At 37.6% G+C, this 19,267-nt stretch overlaps 1 protein-coding gene across 6 annotated transcripts in view; it reads right to left on the bottom strand.

Annotated features, from left to right (window-relative positions):
- NALCN (sodium leak channel, non-selective) overlaps positions 1–19,267 on the bottom strand; it is a 358,635-nt gene that overhangs the window by 331,052 nt on the left and 8,316 nt on the right. For 4 of the 6 annotated variants that reach the window (XM_034936923.3, XM_063595854.1, XM_063595853.1 and 1 more), the window contains exons 2-3: positions 9,849–9,995; positions 6,040–6,222 (exon numbers count right to left, since the gene is read on the bottom strand). In XM_034936923.3, coding sequence (XP_034792814.1) covers positions 6,040–6,222; positions 9,849–9,956 — 291 coding nt within the window. In that variant the 5' untranslated portion in view covers positions 9,957–9,995. Of the gene's footprint in view, positions 1–6,039; positions 6,223–9,848; positions 9,996–16,856; positions 17,336–19,267 lie in introns of those variants that run through there. The other 2 variants (XM_063595855.1, XM_063595852.1) reach the window with 1 other exon arrangement.

The raw sequence follows: 19,267 nt of genomic DNA on the forward strand, positions 1-19,267 counted from the left end.
AAGATACAGACAATTTTGGAATCATCCTGAAATCTGTTCACTGAAGCTATGGAGGATGCCCACCTCTTCCATAAACCAGTAGATTTCCAAAACCCCAAAATCACTAATAAATACGTGTGGAATGCTGAGCAGATATCTCAGAAGGTGAACCTTAAAATAAATGGCAACATTTGTAGAAATGTAAACTGGTAGGCTGCAAGTTGCAGGTTAATGTAAAACAAAGGAACAAAACAAAAACAAATGACTACCAATGTCCCCAAGAAACTGCAGAAAGATCAGAGGCAATGGAATATTAGAAACTCCAAAGGACACCCAACAAAAACCCTTTCCAGACCACAGCCCCATGTTTAGAATGGAAATTCAGTAGGGCAGGGACACTGGGGCCAGTGGGTAAGAAATATTCGATAATTGGGCCAGCAGTCCAGAGGCAGCAGAGCTCAGAACCTGACGGTGGGTACACAGAAAAGCTCCATGTTTACCCATCAGGATAACAACAGTGGAGGGACCCCTCATACTGACAATATGCAGAGGCTACTCTACCCAATGTGTGGGAAAAACTCCCATTTCATGTGAACAACAAGAACAACAACCAAACAAACGGATCATGATGAAGCCCTTGTAAAAACATTACAGTATAAGATGAATGAAATAATACATAGGCCGGGCATGGTGGCTCACGCCTGGAATCCCAGCACCTTGGGAGGCCAAGGCAGGCGAATCACCTGAGGTCAGGAGTCTGAGACCGGCCTGGCCAACATGGTGAAACCCCATCTCTACTAAAAATACAAAAATTAGCCGGGTGTGGTGGCGCGTGCCTGTAATCTCAGCTACTCAGGAGGCTGAGGCAGGAGAATTGCTTGAACCCAGAAGGTGGAGGTTGCAGTGAGCCGAGATTGCGCCACTGTACTCCGGCCTGGGTGACAGAGCGAGGTTCTGTCTCAAAAAATAATAAAAGTAAAAATAAAATAATACATAAACGTATAAACAGAAAATAAACACTCAAAGCAGATGAAGACTATAATCGAATATGACAACATGACCAAAAGAAATTTAAACAAATAGAAGCTCCAAAAGAATCACAAAACTAGAAATAAGAAAACATAGAAATGATGTCTAAATGATAGGAAACTGAAAAAAGAAAGAACAAAAACTGTCCAGGAAATGATGAAAAAGAAATGAAAAAAGAATTTGAGAAAGAGGAGTGAAATACAGGGGACAGAGGAGTGAGGGGACAGCATGAGGAGTGAAGCAAGGGAAAGAGAATGTAGAAAACATAAAAACAGAGGGAAATACACGGAAAGAAAACAAAGGAAAGGAAAGACCAAACCATAGCTCCTGGTATAATTAGAATACAAAAGGAATCCTGAAAACAATGCAATAAAATAAATATCACATGATGAAACTAGGAAAATATATCCGTAACTATCAACAAAAAGATAACATACATTCTCATAGAGCTGCTGACTTGAACAATAAAGGGAAAGTCTCTTTCCGTATTCAGGAGAAAAGAGCAAGCCACTTCGAGGGAAAAAAAAACATTCTCAGCAGTAACATTTTATGCTGCTGGTTAACATTATCCTTGTGGTTAACATTTTAACCACGAGGCAAGGAAGCAGCAGATTTAAGAGTCTCAAGAAATGAAAATGTGAGACAAACACCTTCGAAAAGTTAGAAACAGACCCATAAAGTAAACCAAATAAAGCAAAGAAAGAAACTAATAAATGCACTTGGACACAGGAAGGGGAACATCACAAACCGGGGCCTGTCATGGGGTGGGGGGAGGGGGGAGGGATAGCATTAGGAGATATACCTAATGTAAATGACAAGTTAATGGATGCAGCACACTAACATGGCACATGTATACATATGTAACAAACCTGCATATTATGCACATGTACCCTAGAACTTAAAGTATAATAAAAATATTTTTAAAGGAAAAAAATTAAACAAAAATTAATAAGTTAATTAAGCTGATTCTTTTTAAAAAAAATCAACAAAATGAGCAAACCAATTGGCTAACCTAAAACAAAATGGAACAAACAAAAAATACTACTAGCCAACCTAATGACAACAAAATGCTAACCAAAATAACAAAAAAATACAAAATTAGGAGAAAATCAAACAGAGGAAAGAAAAGCTATTTACACAGGTCTATGTTACCAAATAATTAAACAAAATAAATAGGGGATAATTTCCTAAGAAAATATACTTCACCAAATAGACCCCAATAGACCAAGCAAGTCTGAAACAGACAGTTTTGACTGAACACTGTGACTCACGCCTGTAATCCCAGCACTTTGGGAGGCCGAGGTTGGAGGATCGCTTGAGTCCGGGAGTTGGAGACCAGCCTGGGCAACATAGCAAGACCCTGTCTCTAAAAAAAGTTTTAAGAATCAGCCACACATGGTGGCACACACCTGTAGTCCCAGCTACATGGGAGGATGAGGTGGGAGATCTCTTGATCCCAAGAACTGGAGGTTGCAGTGAGCTATGATCACACCACTGCACTCCAGCCTGGGCAACAGAGCAAGATCTTGTCTCTACTAAAAAATGAAGACATAGGTCTGCCACAGTGGCTCACGCCTCTAATCCCAGCACTTTGGGAAGCCAAGACAGGTGGATCACAAGGTCAGGAGATTGAGACCATCCTGGCCAACACAGTGAAACCGCATCTCTACTAAACACACAAAAAGTTAGCCAGGCGTGGTGGCACACGCTTGCAGTCCCAGCTACTCAGGAGGCTAAGGCAGGAGAATCGCTTGAACCTGGGGGACAGAGGGTGCAGTGAGCCGAAAATGAACCACTGCACTCCAGCCTGGGTGACAAGAGTGAGACTCCATCTCGAAAAAACAAAAACAAAAACAAAAACAAACAAAAAAAACAAAATAAAACTAAAAATAAAATAGACAATTTCCATAGAAGAAATAGGAAATACTGCAAAGGAACCCCCACAAAAACGCAACAGGACCAGATGATTTCACCGGGAACTGATACCAAACTTTTAAAGTGAAAACAATTCTGAGAGTGCTCAGACTATTTTATAGTGTGCATACATGCCCGCCACCCACACACATGAAAAATCTAATATCAAAACCTGACAAAGATTAGACCAAATTTAAAATAAGGAAAATAATAACATATATAACAAAACAATACATTAAAATAGAATAAAAATGTATGTTGACCCAGTAGGGCTTTTTCTTTATAGGAATGGAAGGATAACTCAGTATTTAAAAATCTCTTCTCTTACAAGCACTAAGGAAAAAATAATAATTTGACAAATTAAAAATAATCATTTGACAAATTAAAAAGCTAGTTGTGCTACAACTCTCAAAATGTGAAATTAAAGTTTATTCACTTAATCCAATAATGTATACATACTTCAAATCCCAATTTTTGAACTAGTTAATGAAGAAACACTAGAGATGTTCTAGATAAACCAAAAACAAAACAAAATAAAAATGTTCACTACCTCTACTATATTTAAAATTTTACCGGCAGTGTTAGTCAATTCATTTATTTTACTTTAAGTAAGTAAAAGCAACTAGGGCATAAAAATTACAAAGAAAAAGACAAATCTTTCTTTATTTGAATATGATATGATCATATGGAAGCATCAAAAGAATTAGCAGGAAAACTATTATGACTAATACAAGAATCTAGAACATTTAGTAAAGTAGCAGAATATAATATTAATGTATAGAAACCAACAGCCTTCATTTAAAAGAACAAGTTAGAACATGTAATAGAAGACCTCATACAAATAACAAAATGATTAAATAAAATACCAAAGCATAAATATAACCAAGAATGTGCAAAATCTATAAGAGGAAACCTACAAAACTCTCCTGTATGACATAAAATGCAGACAATAGAAAGTTTGTCCATGATTTGGATAAGAATTGTGTATGGTACAAATAACCACAAACAAAGCCAATGACAATGGCAAACTGGGAAAAACAATTGCAACTTATATCACAAACGGCTGATACTTCTAACACACACAGAGTGGCCAAAATTGAATGAAAAAATAGTAACCTAAAAATGGCTCTTGCTACATAAAATCCCATCTAACCTCACTCTCAAAAGGGAAATGCAAATTAAAACCACAGTGGATTACCGTTTCCCACCCTTCAGACTGGCAAATATCCAGAAGTCTGACATATTTTGAGGTGACCATGTGGGAAAGAAGCACCTGTGTGCATTGCTGGTCAAAATACAAAGCAGTTCAGAGGACATGGAGTACACAGAAACTATTAAAGAGCACCATCTGGAAGCAATCAGCCAAATCTCAAATGTAGAATCTTCCGCAAGACAAAAGACGCATGTCTTCCAATGGATCAATGACATAGGAAAATTTTTTGCAGGATGTGAAAAGCTGAAACTTAGTGGACTTACAGAGACTTAAAGGAGACTTAAGAAACATAAGTGGGAGGCCAAGGCGGGCAGATCACCTGAGGTCGGGAGTTCGAGACCAACATGGAGAAGCCCCATCTCTACTGAAAATACAAAATTAGCCCGGGGTGGTGGCTTATGCCTGTAATCCCAGCTACTTGGGAGGCTGAGGCAGGAGAATTGCTTGAATGCAGGAGGCAGAGGTTGCAGTGAGCTGAGATCGTGCCATTGCACTCCAGCCTGGGCAACAAAAGTGAACCTCCCTCCCAAAAACAAAAACAAAAACAATCAAGTATACTATGTAAACCTTGTCTGAGTCTTGAGTTGAAGAAACCAACCATAAAAAAAACTTGTGACAATATTAGGAAATATGAACGTGGGTTAAGTATTAGCCTACATTAAGGAATTATTGCTAAGTCTTGTTACAAATATTTTATCATATGTAAAATATTGTTATATTTGATAATGGTATGGTGGTTATAAAAAAAGAAAATTTTATCAGTCACCAATACAAAAGGAGTTATTTCTGAAATGACTTGGTTTCTCAGATTTGCTTTAAAATGAAACAGAATTGGCTAAATATTGATAATTGTTGATGTTTAGTTACAGGGATTCACATTATAACTGTAATATACTTTGGGGTAAATTTTTTAAAGTCCACAATAAAAAGTTAAACAAGAACCTACTAATGCATTGTCTGTGATCTCTGTCTTTCAAGGATGGCACACAATTAATTATGTATAAAAGGGAAGCAATGAAATTGACAAATAATTATGTGTTATACATTGTCTCAGTAGATTCTCAAAATCCTTGTACAAAATAAAACACTTTCTCACCAAAATTAGCTAACTTGAGATGCTGATACAACCAGTAAGTGAAAGAACTAAGATCTGAGTCGTCTGTCATTTGTCAAACTCTAAAATCTGCACTCCTATTACTGCTTCCCCAAATAGTACAATTTAAATACTCTAGGGACAGCATCATCTACATATGTTTAACCTATGTAAAGATTAGTGCTATGGAAGGAAAAGATATCCAGTGACAGAAATTTTCTTCCTTTTCTTTCCCTGTCTTTACCCTTTTAAAACATTTTATATTTATTTTGTTTCCAATTGGTACTAATTTCACATGACACATAATTTTCCTTTTGGCCCCAGACATTTTTTCCATCTCATGTCCTTTTTTTTTTTTATCCTTTTGTATCTTCAAAACACATCAAGTAAATGACATCGTGCTGCAATAATATCATGCTCTAACTCTATCATGTGACTCTGATTCTGCACTCCCTAAGTCAACAAATAATAAGGTGCTTCTCTGGGCCAGCCCCCGTGCTGGGTTGTGGGCTCAGCCCTAAGTGGCATGAATAACCCTACTCGAGACTTCACACAGTCATTAGTCGAACCATCTTGTTCCTTCTCAGATATTCCAAGAGTTTGTGACTTACAAAATTTATTTAACTTTTAAAATAGTCTCATGCAACAATTTCTCCCAGTCTCTGGAGTTATGCCTTTTTAAAAAGGACTTCCATATGTATAAGATAAAATGATGTTTTGTTTTACTGAAATGAACAAGAAAATATGATTAAAGGGATTAAGACTTTCAATGCATTTAGGTTCTTAGTTTAAATGACATGGAAGTGCTCACCTTGACAATGCCCCGGATGTGCATTTTTGCTATCATCTCTGCCGTGTAGAGAAACATCAATAATGTATCCAAAGTGAAGGTCACATACTGAAGTGGAGGATAGTGCTCGAAGGTCATTGGCGTATTCATACAAACAGAAATGACGCTGATGATGGCACAGATGCGCAGCAAAGAGTGAACCCACTGCAATGATGGTCCAGAGTTACTACACGGCACCATAACTCATATCTCAAACTTGTATTATGAACCACACTAAGTGGAAAACATAATACTGAGGTTAAAATAGTTTACTAATATGGAGGTGAAGAAGAAGAAATCTAACATCTAAGTGCATATAATGTGCTACAAATATTTTCACGTTTTTATATCATTTAATTCTCAAGGCACCTATTTTCCACATAAACACACTAAGACAGAAAGGTGGAGGCATTTCTGTGGCCATGCATTACAAAGACCCAAAGCCTAGACGGAACCTGATCAGGCTCTCCCAAACGTCTGATAACCTCCTGGGCATCAGACTACAATATAGGAAGATTCTGGTTCAATTAAAATATGTGTTTGTAATTTAGTCACATAGGAACTTGATGTGCCATTACTTTTTTTTCATTTTTGTACTATAAGTACCTAGAATTAGGGGCATACTATATTTACCATAACTTCCCTAGCATCTAGCACAAGGGCCTATCATAGTAGTTAAGAAATGCTTTTTAAATGAATTGATATATAACACATCCCATATTTAGAATTTCCTTTCTATTTGTATCTTATATATAATGCCTTTGTATAAAAATACAAAGAAACTTTTTAAAAATCTGGTCTCATCCTACATTTGAAAAAAATGCATAGATTTTTCTCTTTATTTTGGAGAACACATTTTATACAAATTTAGCCCAGACATCTTTCAAAATTCCACAAAATAACTTTCTGTGCAACACTACAGGCATGTCTGCTGTCTGAAGATTTTCTTTAACCCCAAAATAAGAAGAAAGAATTAAAGATAAGTGTGTGTTAACATGAATATATATACAGGACATACAATCACTCATACTCAATATTTTATTATGAAAACTAGTATCTAGGATTAAAAAAATACTTAACTGCATCTCCATGCTAAACCCACCACAATTAATATTACCAGTTAATCAATTAGTATACAATTCTTAAACATAATCCAAATACGTTTTTATTGACTATCTGGGACATATATGAAATTATGATAATTCTTTAATATAATACTCTGAAAAAAATTTTAGTCTTGTGGTAGATGGATTCTGCAGCTATATATACGAGCAAACACTCAAGATGAAAAATAGAAAAGACTGTCAGAACTTTCAGGAGACTCAGACACTTGCAGCTGAGGAGTTATAATATTTATCTGACAGTTATAATATTTACATGAAGATATTTTGCTGCTAATTCCATACCACATAAGCCACTGATGATTCAGTTTACTTTAAAGGTTGATGTATTTTTCATGCAATTTGGAAGCACTTCAATAAACATTGGTGTGTGAATTTAGCCCCATCTGGACTTTCAACATAAAGAATCTAATTATACAAAAGAGCTTCCAAATATAAGTTCTTCAACAACAAACTTGTTTTTAGTTTAAAGACATAATTTTAATGAAGAATTATTAATTTTAGTAAGTGCCTCCAAGGCCACATCTTTTATACTACCTTCTTCGTAAGTTTGTAGAAAGCTCTGTAATAAGATGGACACTAAGAAAAAGTTAGGGGTGCTTCATTCTCTATTCCATTCAATTCTCTAAGTATGAATGAAGGCCTACTATGTGTCAGAATGCTGGGAATGGAGAACAAAATATGGAAGCAACACACTTCTGACTCCTGCTTTGCAGTCCAAGAAGTAAAACACCTATGAATGTATTTTATATATATATATATACACACACACATACATATATATATAATGTGTGCATATACACATAGCATGTTATATGTATGTATATATTATGTTTTGTGTAAATACACATACATGTAAACACATGTAGTCTGGAAGGCAGATTAGAGAAAGAAAGACAGACTGGGAAGGACAACAAAGAGTCCGTGCAGATCCTGCATGTATCATGGTTAGGGGAAAGACAAGCACTGCAAGAGGCAAAAACATGTCACATTATATAACATTATAAAACATGTTCTAGATAAGACATAATATACATATATTATGTATAGTCTCATGTATATAACATATATACATATTACATATACATGTTATATGCATGCATATATAAATATATGTACACATATACATATATAACATATATGTATATGCATATGAGACATGTACATATGTTATATACACATGACATTTATATGTGTGGGTAATATGCATATATGTTAACACATATAACATATATGTGTATATGTAACGTGTATATATGTCATATACATATAACCTGTTATATGTTTATATGTATGTGTATATAACATGTATATATACCTAAGACAATAGATCCATAAATATATGTATATTATATAAATATACACACGACCTACAATGTATATAATGTAAATATACACATAATATATGATACATATAAAAATAGTTATTTATAGATAACTTTATATTTACATTCAAATATAAAACAGGCTAAGTGGAAAGAGAAGAGAGGTACATTCTGTCTGTGGCGGAAATAAGCCTTTCAGAGGAGGATGCCAGAGGTGACATCTCATCCAGTCCTAATGGATGAGGAGGATTTGACTCATCGGAGGAGCTGGGAAAGGGTCACTGGGGCCAGGGAGCAGTACGAGCAGGGAAAGCAATGTGAACAATCCAGAGAGCCTAGAGGAGTAGGAGGCTGCTGATGGGGCTCAAGTGGACAGTGTGCTGACACAGGAAAGGAGCAGTTGCTGGACAGGTTAGGTCCTGAATGAAAAGAAGCAGGAATGACACACTAACGTATTTTAATTTGCTATGAAGGTAATAGGGATGCTTCCATGATTATAAAGCAGAAGTGTGATGTGAATAAAAATAGAAATATAGAAAGAAATGTGAGCAGGCAGGGAAAGTAATCTGGAGGGCAGATTAGAGGAAGAGAGACTGGGAAGGACAGCAAAGATTCCAAGCAGATCATGCGTGTATCATGGTTGGGGGAAGGACAAGCACTGCAAGAGGGAACAGGTCATTTCCTTTTGTTACTTCAGCATCAACCATGAGATGAGTAAGAAGTTGATCCTGCTTGGTTTTGCAGAGCTGAGATTCCAGCACTCATGGATATGCATGCCTGTCAGGCTTAGTTCTGGTTACTATGCTTTCTGGCATACAGTCGTGCCTGGCCTAGCAGTTCTTCTCAAATCCTCATCAACTTAATTAGGCGGTGAAGGTGACAAAGTTCTTCAGAGATACCACCCATTATCTCATTGACCTTTTACTCAAATTTTGCAAATCAGAAGGAGACCTTTAATTCCAAACATGTGCATATTGTCTCACGGATTCAGGAACATTGACAACAAGTAAAGGAGGTTCATTAAGAACAGGTTGCTCATCTTGGACCCCAGCTTTGGATCAGCCTGAGAAGTGGTATCATCTCTACACCGCGTGACTCTGAGGACAGGGTGCACAGCGTGGGGAGGGGAGGGGATCAGACTACCCAGTGCATCTTCCTATGTGAGTAACTCATAGCCACATCTCACTATTTCATTGGATTGTTCTCTACTTCCAGACTCTGAACCTCATCCATATTCTACTGCAGCTCTGATATTTCGAAGCCAAAGGTACATGATATTTGAATTTGTCAATCACATTTATCTCACATCCACATATGCTTCTCCATACTCGAAGAAGAAACTTACTGGTTTGTTAATCCAGAGGATGTCAGCATTATCCGACAGAGACTCATCAGGACCAAAGTCAGTGACTGGCTGGGCTTCCACCCTGGAACTCTGCTTCCTTTTGAGCATGCTGAGGTTAGCTTTGGTGAGCAAGCACAAAACCACAGTCTGGGAAAAGGAAAAGTTGTATTTGTCATCTAAACCATCTTGCCCTCATCAAAAAATTGAGTTCCCCACATACATCTACTTATTTGTAAGGCATATATGTGTTCTACTCCATAGTGTATAATAAACATATGAAAATAGAAACTTTAAAAGGATGAGATAAATTAATACCAATAGAAGCTTGATTTTTTTCTCCCAAAGCAATGGATTATTTTATGTACTTCAAAAGCAGTTTAGAGGCTAGCTATTTAGAATAGCTAGAGTAAAATGGGTTGCTTCTTAGGGCAGACATATTCTTGGGAAAATCTTTTTAGATGTATGCTCTTATACCTAGAGCTGTCTCCACATAGAGGTGCTTTGTGCTAGAACACTGCTGACTAATACAGATGAAATGCACAGATCTTCCCCATGGTTTCCCCAGTGTTAATTGAATATGACATTCACAGACGTCTCTTACTTCCAACAGTAGCCCCAAGTTGATCTCCCAACTTGGGAGGGGAGGGAGGTCAGAAAGAATGGGGGAAGAACCTCCCCTAAATGGAGACGTTGTTTTATGAATGCAGTGATTATCTAAATTCTTCCAGCTACTCTGAAGTAAATTTTTCATGAAATTACATTGAGGTGGGAGATGAGACGCCTGCTAACTGCTTAAATTTCCACAATTCTGAAACATCTACATCCTGTGATAGACGTTACCTCCCTATGGCCATTGCTACTGCCTTCCACAACTCAGCAGTCACTTGAAGGGGGGCTATTATATGTCAGCCCTCAGGACACAAATAGCAAATAAGTGCAATACAATGTGAGAAGAATTGTTATAAAGGCAGGTGGTACCTGACGATCCCTCAGTCGACTGTGAGACTTCCCATTTGATTAGCACCTGGATTGAGTCTTAAAGGAAGGCGAGGAACTAACAGCTATGGGCATATACTATGTTTGGGACACTTAGCAATGATATTTTATTTGATCTTTACAACAGCCCTAACCAAAAAAAAAAAACAAAAAAAACCAAAAAACTCATCTTCTTACACATGCACGAGAAAAATGAGAAAAGCTAGCCTCAAGGCAGGTAATAACTTGACCAAGGCCATCCAAGCAAACTTGAAATTTAAAATAAGCTCTGTTTGACTACAATGTGTAAGGGGTTTAGAGTTGACCATGCTGAAGCTGCAGACTATTAGGAGAATTTCTCAAGGCGGGTAACAGAAAAAAAAGAGCGCTTCAGGCAGTGTACCGCTGTGCTGAGTCAGGAAAACGTAGCACTGCAGTTTTAACATCAGGCAGGTTCACTGGCTCTCCTATCTGGTGCTCCATGAGTCTAGAGAAAGAAACCTAACCAAGCACAATGGGTGCCACTTAGTCCTCACTGGAGTACAAGAACATGTTTGCAGTGTGTGTGTGTGTGTGTGTGTGTGTGTGTGTGCGCGCGCACGCAGATGCAGTTTTTACTGGAAAAGAGAATAAAACACAGAAACTCAGAACAAAGCAGCTCCGAATCTGATTGCCTGTATTGAGCACCTATCCCCATCGCTATGTGCTCCTTTATCTACCTGGGCAGGTATCTCTGCCTAACTCTCCTGATATGGGTTGGCTGTGTCCTCCCACCCCCCAAAATTTCATCTTGAATTATAATCCCCACAATCCCCACGTGTGGAGAGAGGGGTTGAATTATGGCGGCGGTTTCCCCCGTGCTGTTCTCATGATAGGGAGTGAGTTCTCACAAGATCTGATGGTTTTATAAGTGTTTGACAGTTCCTACTTCACACACTCTTTCTCTCTCCTGCCGCCTTGTGAAGAAGGTGCCTTCGACCATGATTGTAAGTTTCCTGAGGCCTCCCCAGCCATGCAGAATGGAGTCAATTAAACCTCTTTCCTTTATAAATTAGCCAGCGTCGTCAGGTATTTCTTTATAGAAGTGTGAAAACGGACTGATTCACCTCCTATTCCCAGAAGAAAACAAGCTAACTGGCTTGAAGACATGCTAGGTATTTCCAGGCTGTTATTGCTCTGAATATTGAGTTTGAATATGGGCTTTGCAGCAGGCTGCACTAATTAATTTATGTTATATAATTGGAGTTTGGGACTCTTTGATATCCCATGTTAATGTATACAGAGTATTTAAAGTGTTTTTTTTTTTCTCTGATTTACTGGTAGTGGGGAAGGAAATCTGGTGGCCTCAATTTGAGATGCCTCTTCAATGACAGTCTCCTATCCACCCAAATACTGAGTGTAGATAGAATCTTTTAGAAATCCTTCAAGTTGACACATACAAAGGAGCAAGTAAAAGAGTGGTTTCACTTCAAAGATTATATAAGGAATTTTAGAGATCTGTCCACAATTCCTCTTTCACTGAGCAGTGGAGACAATGGGCATATGAATTCCATGCACCTTTATTATCAATACGCCACCTAAAGCAAAAATCATTTTTGGTTATGGATTTGTTTATCTAGAAAAATACGTGTCCAGAATTTATTGTTCTTTAAAAAATTCCCACTTTGGTTATATATGACCAACCAAAATAGTGCAATTATAACTGAATGACATTAGCTGTCACTCACATTTACCTTCACTTTACCTGCTCCCAGGTGCCACTAAATCTCACAGTGCCCAAGAAATGATCTAAGCTCCAAAGATACCTGGCTAATCCACACATACATAAAAACTCAACAACTAGCTCCTGGATCTCTAGATTTAATTTAATACTATTAAATATTATATAAAGCATTCAAGTAGTAAAATAAATTTAAGTTACAAACACATGAGGAATTCAAAATTAATTTGAGGTGGTTGATTGTAATAATTTTCCTTTGCAAACAGAAATATTGTTTTATGCCTTCATTCATGTTGAATCAATAAAACTGCATACAGCAGACCTATTATTTCTCTGATAAAAACCAGTAGGGATATTTAAGTATCCTAGGTAAGTTTATTATTTTGATAGGAAATTGCTCCTGTGTATCTGGGCCTTATCATTATTATGTTTTTATAAGCCAATATCTCTTTTTTCTGTTTACCAAAGTGTCCTTCATAAGACAGTACACAAAGTTTGAAAAACATGGCTTTCAAAAGGTTTCCGACATTTATTAAAAGTAGTTGGTATTTAAATAGTTCAATATCAGGAGAGAGGCTACACAGTCACAATGTATCCATTAATAAATCTTTTACTCAGAAACAGCTTATAGCAACTCAGGAAACTCATTCATCCCATGTTCATTGCTGTTTTAAATGGTTAAGGCCCAGTTTTTGTATTCTGTGATAGCAATTTCATTTCTATTGGTATATACTTTCCCTACTTCATTCCAGCCCCCTCTTCATGGTATTAAAATTAAAATATTCCATTTTCTTTAACTGCAGCGCCCTTGCAACACTATGGGTCATTTTTTTGCCTTGCAGCTCTCTTGGGTTCAGTATTAAAGTCTTTTGAATCTTCTCCTGTCTTCCAAATTATGGTTCACAGCATGCCCTTCTTGCCTGTCCTCTCTACTTAACCCCTTAAGTGATCACCTGTTGTTACAGTTTCCATTGCCATCTGTGTGCGGCTACTAATTTAGAGAGGTATCGGTGCTGCTTCCCCCGCAGATGTAGGAAGACGGTGCCAACACCATCATGAATGAAGATTCAGCCTGAGAGAGCGACATGAGCCAGGCATCCTGCTTTTCTCCTTCCTCTCATGTCCCAGACCCTACTGCTCTGAACTCTTCAGGTTCCCCATGTGCAGCGGGAAGGCCCAGCAGGTTCTCTTTGCACCCACTCTCAGCAGTGGATTGTTTTCTTGCTCATTCATTCCATATATGTACAATGACCTTTTTCACCTATCCCCATTTCTAGACTCCTTTCTAGGTAGGCCATGGGCCCTCAGGTCTGGGATGCCTTTCAAAATGTTCCCTCTTTTATATAAAAAACAATCAGCTTCCAAACACACTGTAGGTCTCCTTTGTAGCCCAGAAAACCTCAGTGTAACTTCTTGTTTCTCATTCACTCACTCATTTGTTCATTCATTCATTCACACAGCAAATATTATGCATCCACTGTGGTATCAGGCACTGCGGTATGTGCTGGGTATACAGCACTGAATATGAAGGCCTTCTTGAAGCTTACGAACTGCCTACTTTATTTAACCTTATGTTTCCGGGACCCTGAGTCCCACTGATTTGTACCTGCACTTCCTTTCACACTCATACCACATGCTGCACTCAGGTTGGCTAAACATACCATTATTCACCATCCTGCAACCTTTACTCAACTAATTCAAACCCTTTATCCAAGCCATGTCCTGTTTGTTATCCAATGCCAATCCCACATCAGTCTTTCCTAATTCCCTAACTTAACTCATGAAGACTTTTTGTCTATGTGTGTGATTTGTTATAACTGAAAAACTTAATATTTGGGAATAAAGATGTGAGAAGATAAACATACAACTTGTATAAAATCAAAGCATCTATTTCATTCTAAAAAGCCCCAAAGAAGACAGAAGTCATTGACTCATTTTTAATCATTAGGTGTTATTAAGGTTGTCAATACGTCAATACCAACAACCACTCTTCTGATAACTTTTGTGCATAAACTGTGGGGTCTTTAGGAGTGCAAGTGAAATTGTTTATCAACCGCCCTATTGCAGACACAGACACACACATACACACTTAATGGTGGGTTTTTATCTCTTTGCTTAGTATCCCTGGCACAGTTTGAGAAGGAAATTAAGAAAAGAAAATGTTCAATAACATCTCCGGGACTCTTCACCTCAAACTCTGACTTTCATGTCTTTGGGAAACCAACCAGCATTGCTAGCAGAAGTTTCTCATTCATTCATGTTTGCATAATTGTTTTGTTTTTTGACTATCCCGACCATTATGTTAAGTGATGTGGATTTAACATTGAACAAAACATACTAGGTCTTTTCCCTCCATGTTCCTGACATGGAAGACTACATGCTGTATTTAAAGGCAGAGTAGCTGATTAATTAAAAGAGAGCCTCTAATGTGGCGCACTTTCTCTTCAACCTCCATCTAGTGGTTTTCTTATTCCTTCAGTACCTTACTGCTAGCTCCACACCACCTCCCTAGGCAAGGAATATTGAGCAGTGGATTCCCAACATGTTTCTGTGCTATCGGGCATAATGAGATTCATGCAAAAATCCAGGAGAGCTGACTGGTCTTTCTTTGCCTAGATCTCAAATACTTAAACCTTAAATTAAGTTAGAAGAAAGTAATTCTATTTTTATTTTATTTTCATTAACACAAGTAATACAGGTTTGTTGTAGAAAAATTAGAAAAACTATATAAACAAAATAAGAAACAAAAATGAAAGCCATCAGGGATTCCACTTCTAGAGACTCAATCATTTTTGCAAAGAATTTGTTGAGCACATACATTGTGCCTGCCACCGAACAAGGGGCTGCAGATGAAGTAGTAATTAGTTATGGTCTCTCGTGGAATTTTCTTTAGGGTGCTTACTCTCCAAGAGGATATGAATTGTATCTCTTTTAGGACTTTCTTTGCCATATATATTTTTCCATGCATACATTTATTTTTAAATGGCTGCTTACACATGGTTTTGTAACCAGATTTTTAAAATCTAGCCATATTCTGTGAACATCATCCTCTGTCAATAAATACACATGTGCAGAAAATCCTAACTGTAAGTAAACACTACCTTCAAACATCTGTGCCCCTTCCTTGTCTTTCTTTTCCATAGCTCATTTACATGTGTATACGTGCAAGGCCTTACAAGGTGAGCTGATATAAGCACAGCTTTCCAGATTACGTTCCCAGTGTTAAATCTGTATCTGAGAAAGGCATTACCCCATATTTTGAAGACACATGTATTTGATGTTACCAATTTGTTAATGTAGGCATTACAATATTAATTCTTATTTCAAATGTTTTTATTTCTTCCTCTTTTTAGTTCCAATAGCCACAGAACTCAAAACAACAAACCACTAAAATCTACATTTGAACAAGAGCTTCCTGTCCTTTCCCTATATGCACATTTACATCTTCAGTTTTACCTCAATACATCACAGTGAAAACTTGACGACAAAAGGCGATGCTTAACAGCAAGATGGCCTTGCTTCTGTAAAATTTGACTGTCAATTTTGTTTGCTAAGTTCCTTCTCAGACAGAAGACATGTCCATTCAGAGCAAATGAATGTAGCATCATACATTTTATGCTATGGTTTCAACTAGGAAAAAATACCCCATATTTTTGTCTTATTATCTGTTATCCAACATCCAACCACCTGCCTCATGTGTCACCATCCCTGCCCACTCTGCCGTCCTCCAATTCCCAGGGCACATTTGAGCCTCAGAGCTACTGATACCTGCACCTCCCTCTGCCCAGCTGAGTGTCCTCTCTGTGCATCTTGAGTGTCTGTACTTCCCCTCTTTCTCTGAGCCCAGATCATCTGTGTCCTGCATGCTCACGCTCTTCCTCTCCCTCCATGAGGTCACCTCTCACGGCCTCCACAGCCTCTCACATGCACTGGGCACTTTCCAGACCAGAATCCAGCAACTCTGCTGTCTCCCATTTAAGGGCTGCTCAATGACTGCCTTGAGATTTCAATCATCACGACAATTTAAGGGAAAGTGTTAAAAACAGAAGTTGCTGTAAAAATGAATGTTATCTCCTACTCAGAATGCTTTCTCCAAAGGAAAATAGCCTTCAGTAGCTCACACACACATGCACACACACATACACCCCATGAAAAAGTGCTTTGGGATACATGAGAGTTTCCATGTTAAAACAGTGAGCTCACTGGTTGATTTCAACCCAAATTACGTTTACTGTCATGCAAAAACAGAGTCCTTCTAACAAAAATGTTGGTTGAGGGGTTATTATATGCCAGGCTGTTTAATAATATCATACATTTTCAGGCCATGTGTGGTGGCTCCCACTTGTAATCCTAGCATTTAGGGAAGCTGAGGCAGTGGATCGCTTGAGTCCAGGAGTTCGAGACCAGCCTGGGCAACATGGAGAAAACCCATCTCTACAAAAAAAAAAAAAAAAAAAAAAATTAGCTGGGAGTACTGGCATGCACCTGTAGTTCCAGCTACTCAGGAGTCTGAGGTGGGAGGCTCACTTGAGCCTGGGAAGTAGAGGCTGCAATGAGCCAAGATCATACTACTGCCCCTCAGCCTGGGTGACAGAGTGAGACTCTGTTTCAAAAAGAAAAAAAGAAAAAAGAATATGCACTATGTCATTCAATTTTCACAAGAGCCATTTTACAGATGAGGAAACTTAGGCACAGAGACAAGACGGGACAATGTGCCTGACAGAACTATTGAATCAAAAATTAAGTATATTACAGAATGGACAGGAAATGAGAAAATGACTTTTTCAATATATTTCAATCATATAGCCTGGTGTTTACAAACTCTTGGCATCAATTATTTTTTGTGCAAATAGTACAGACATTTCTCATCTCCTGAAATTGAATCCATTTTTATTATCTGACTCACTTTATGATTTTTCTCACCACACACTTATAAAAGTGTCAATTTTTTTCTGGTAGAAATCATCAAACCTCTCATTAAATCTATCTAAATAACCCTTTCAAGTTTCTGAAGGTATTATCCATTTATTATTCCTTTTTCCTTGAGGATGAATCCTAGAAATATTCTATTATACCCTCATTATTTTTTTCTCTAAATTTGGTAAAGAATGAGAAAAACATATTTACTAACTCCCATTTGATAATCTCACCCCATGTAGTGAAGAGACAGATTTCTCCATTTCCTAAAATGACAGATTTCTTCACTTCCTAGAGTTAGTTTTAGTCTCGTAATTTCTTGACTGACTAGGCTAAGAATATGAAAACTAAAAAATAGATTCCACCTATGATATATGGCTAAAAGAATGTACGTAATTTTTTACAGAGATTGTGCAAGAGCAATTAAAAGGTATGTATTGAGAAAGTTTTTCTGTCATACCCAAAATCCAAAGCCCAGAACACAGATGTTATGATTTGTTTTGTAGTGTTCTCTGTTCTTCTAGCAAGGAAAATGCAGACAAAATAGAAATTCTCTATCAAAAGTTTATCAAGAGGTGACTGTTTATTTGATAAAAAGAACATCTACTCTATAAGTTTCCAATCATAATGTATTGGAATATCCCGAAAGGTGGTAAACTCCTTTATGGATACTCTCAGAGGGAATGACTACACATTTTAGAGTTTGCAGAAAAGAGTTCTCCTCTGTCTGGGACTTTGCAATAGATGATATCCAAAGTGACTTCCAATGATAAAAGTGATTAATACTCTTGACACTGCTCAGATTTTTATGCACTTGATCATTTCTCAGGGTAGAATGAAAGTCCATAAACTACTGTGCATAATTATAGAACAGAAGCAAGCTTAGACATTATGTACTCATTTTTTTAACTTGAAAGATGAGAACAAATATTATTGAAAGCTTACTCCATGCCAGGCACTATTCTAAGCATTTGACACCTCTCTGAAGTAGTTTTTAGTATTATTCCCACTACAGAGATTAAAAATTGGAGGCAAACATGCCCAGACCCACATGAATTGGAAGCAAGTTTAGAATCCAAGTAGTCTATTTGTTGGGAGAACAGAGGGAGGGAGAGAAATGGTGAAGCATTTGACTTTCACTTTTTAACCTTAAGAACTTTTGTACATTTCACAAACACGAACTTCTGTACATGTTCACAAAGATGATGTGTTTTATTTATAATTTCTTTGAAACAAGTAAAACATTAAAAAAATTTTCAGTTTAAACAAGTTACACCTAACATTTGCTGAGGGTTTATTAAGTGTGAGGCTAATTGTTACCTATTTCTCACCATGCCTCAATGAGGTAAGTGTCTCTCTCTGTTATTCTGATTTTACAGGTGAAACTGAGTTTTGGAGAAGATAACTGCCTTGTCTGAGGTCACATGGTTAGCTGTGATAAACCACGAGGGAGCCAGGTCTTTCTGATTTCCACCCCAGGAATACTTTGCTGTCCATGTCTTCTTTCAGTCTGACCCTTTCAAGTCTTTGTAAATAGAACAGTCTTCTTTCCCAGAGAACAGAGACGGGAATCTCCAAGTTCCTGCCTATTCCACATCTAAGTAATAAAACCAAATTAGAGCATGCCTGCCACTAGACTTGCAATGCCAGTCCTTCCGGGCCCTCTCAAGCAAGCCTCTCCTCCGGGTATCCTTAGCTTGTGAACTTCAATGAGCTGGATGCATCATTCCCTGTAATCTGGCCTCTGCTCAGAGGAAAGGCAGCAGCTCTATGTTTTCTCTCTTAAACTTAGCCTGGAGTCCTGCGT

The sequence above is a fragment of the Pan paniscus genome, chromosome 14 (assembly GCF_029289425.2).
Source record: "Pan paniscus chromosome 14, NHGRI_mPanPan1-v2.0_pri, whole genome shotgun sequence".
Classification (NCBI taxonomy): domain Eukaryota; kingdom Metazoa; phylum Chordata; class Mammalia; order Primates; family Hominidae; genus Pan; species Pan paniscus.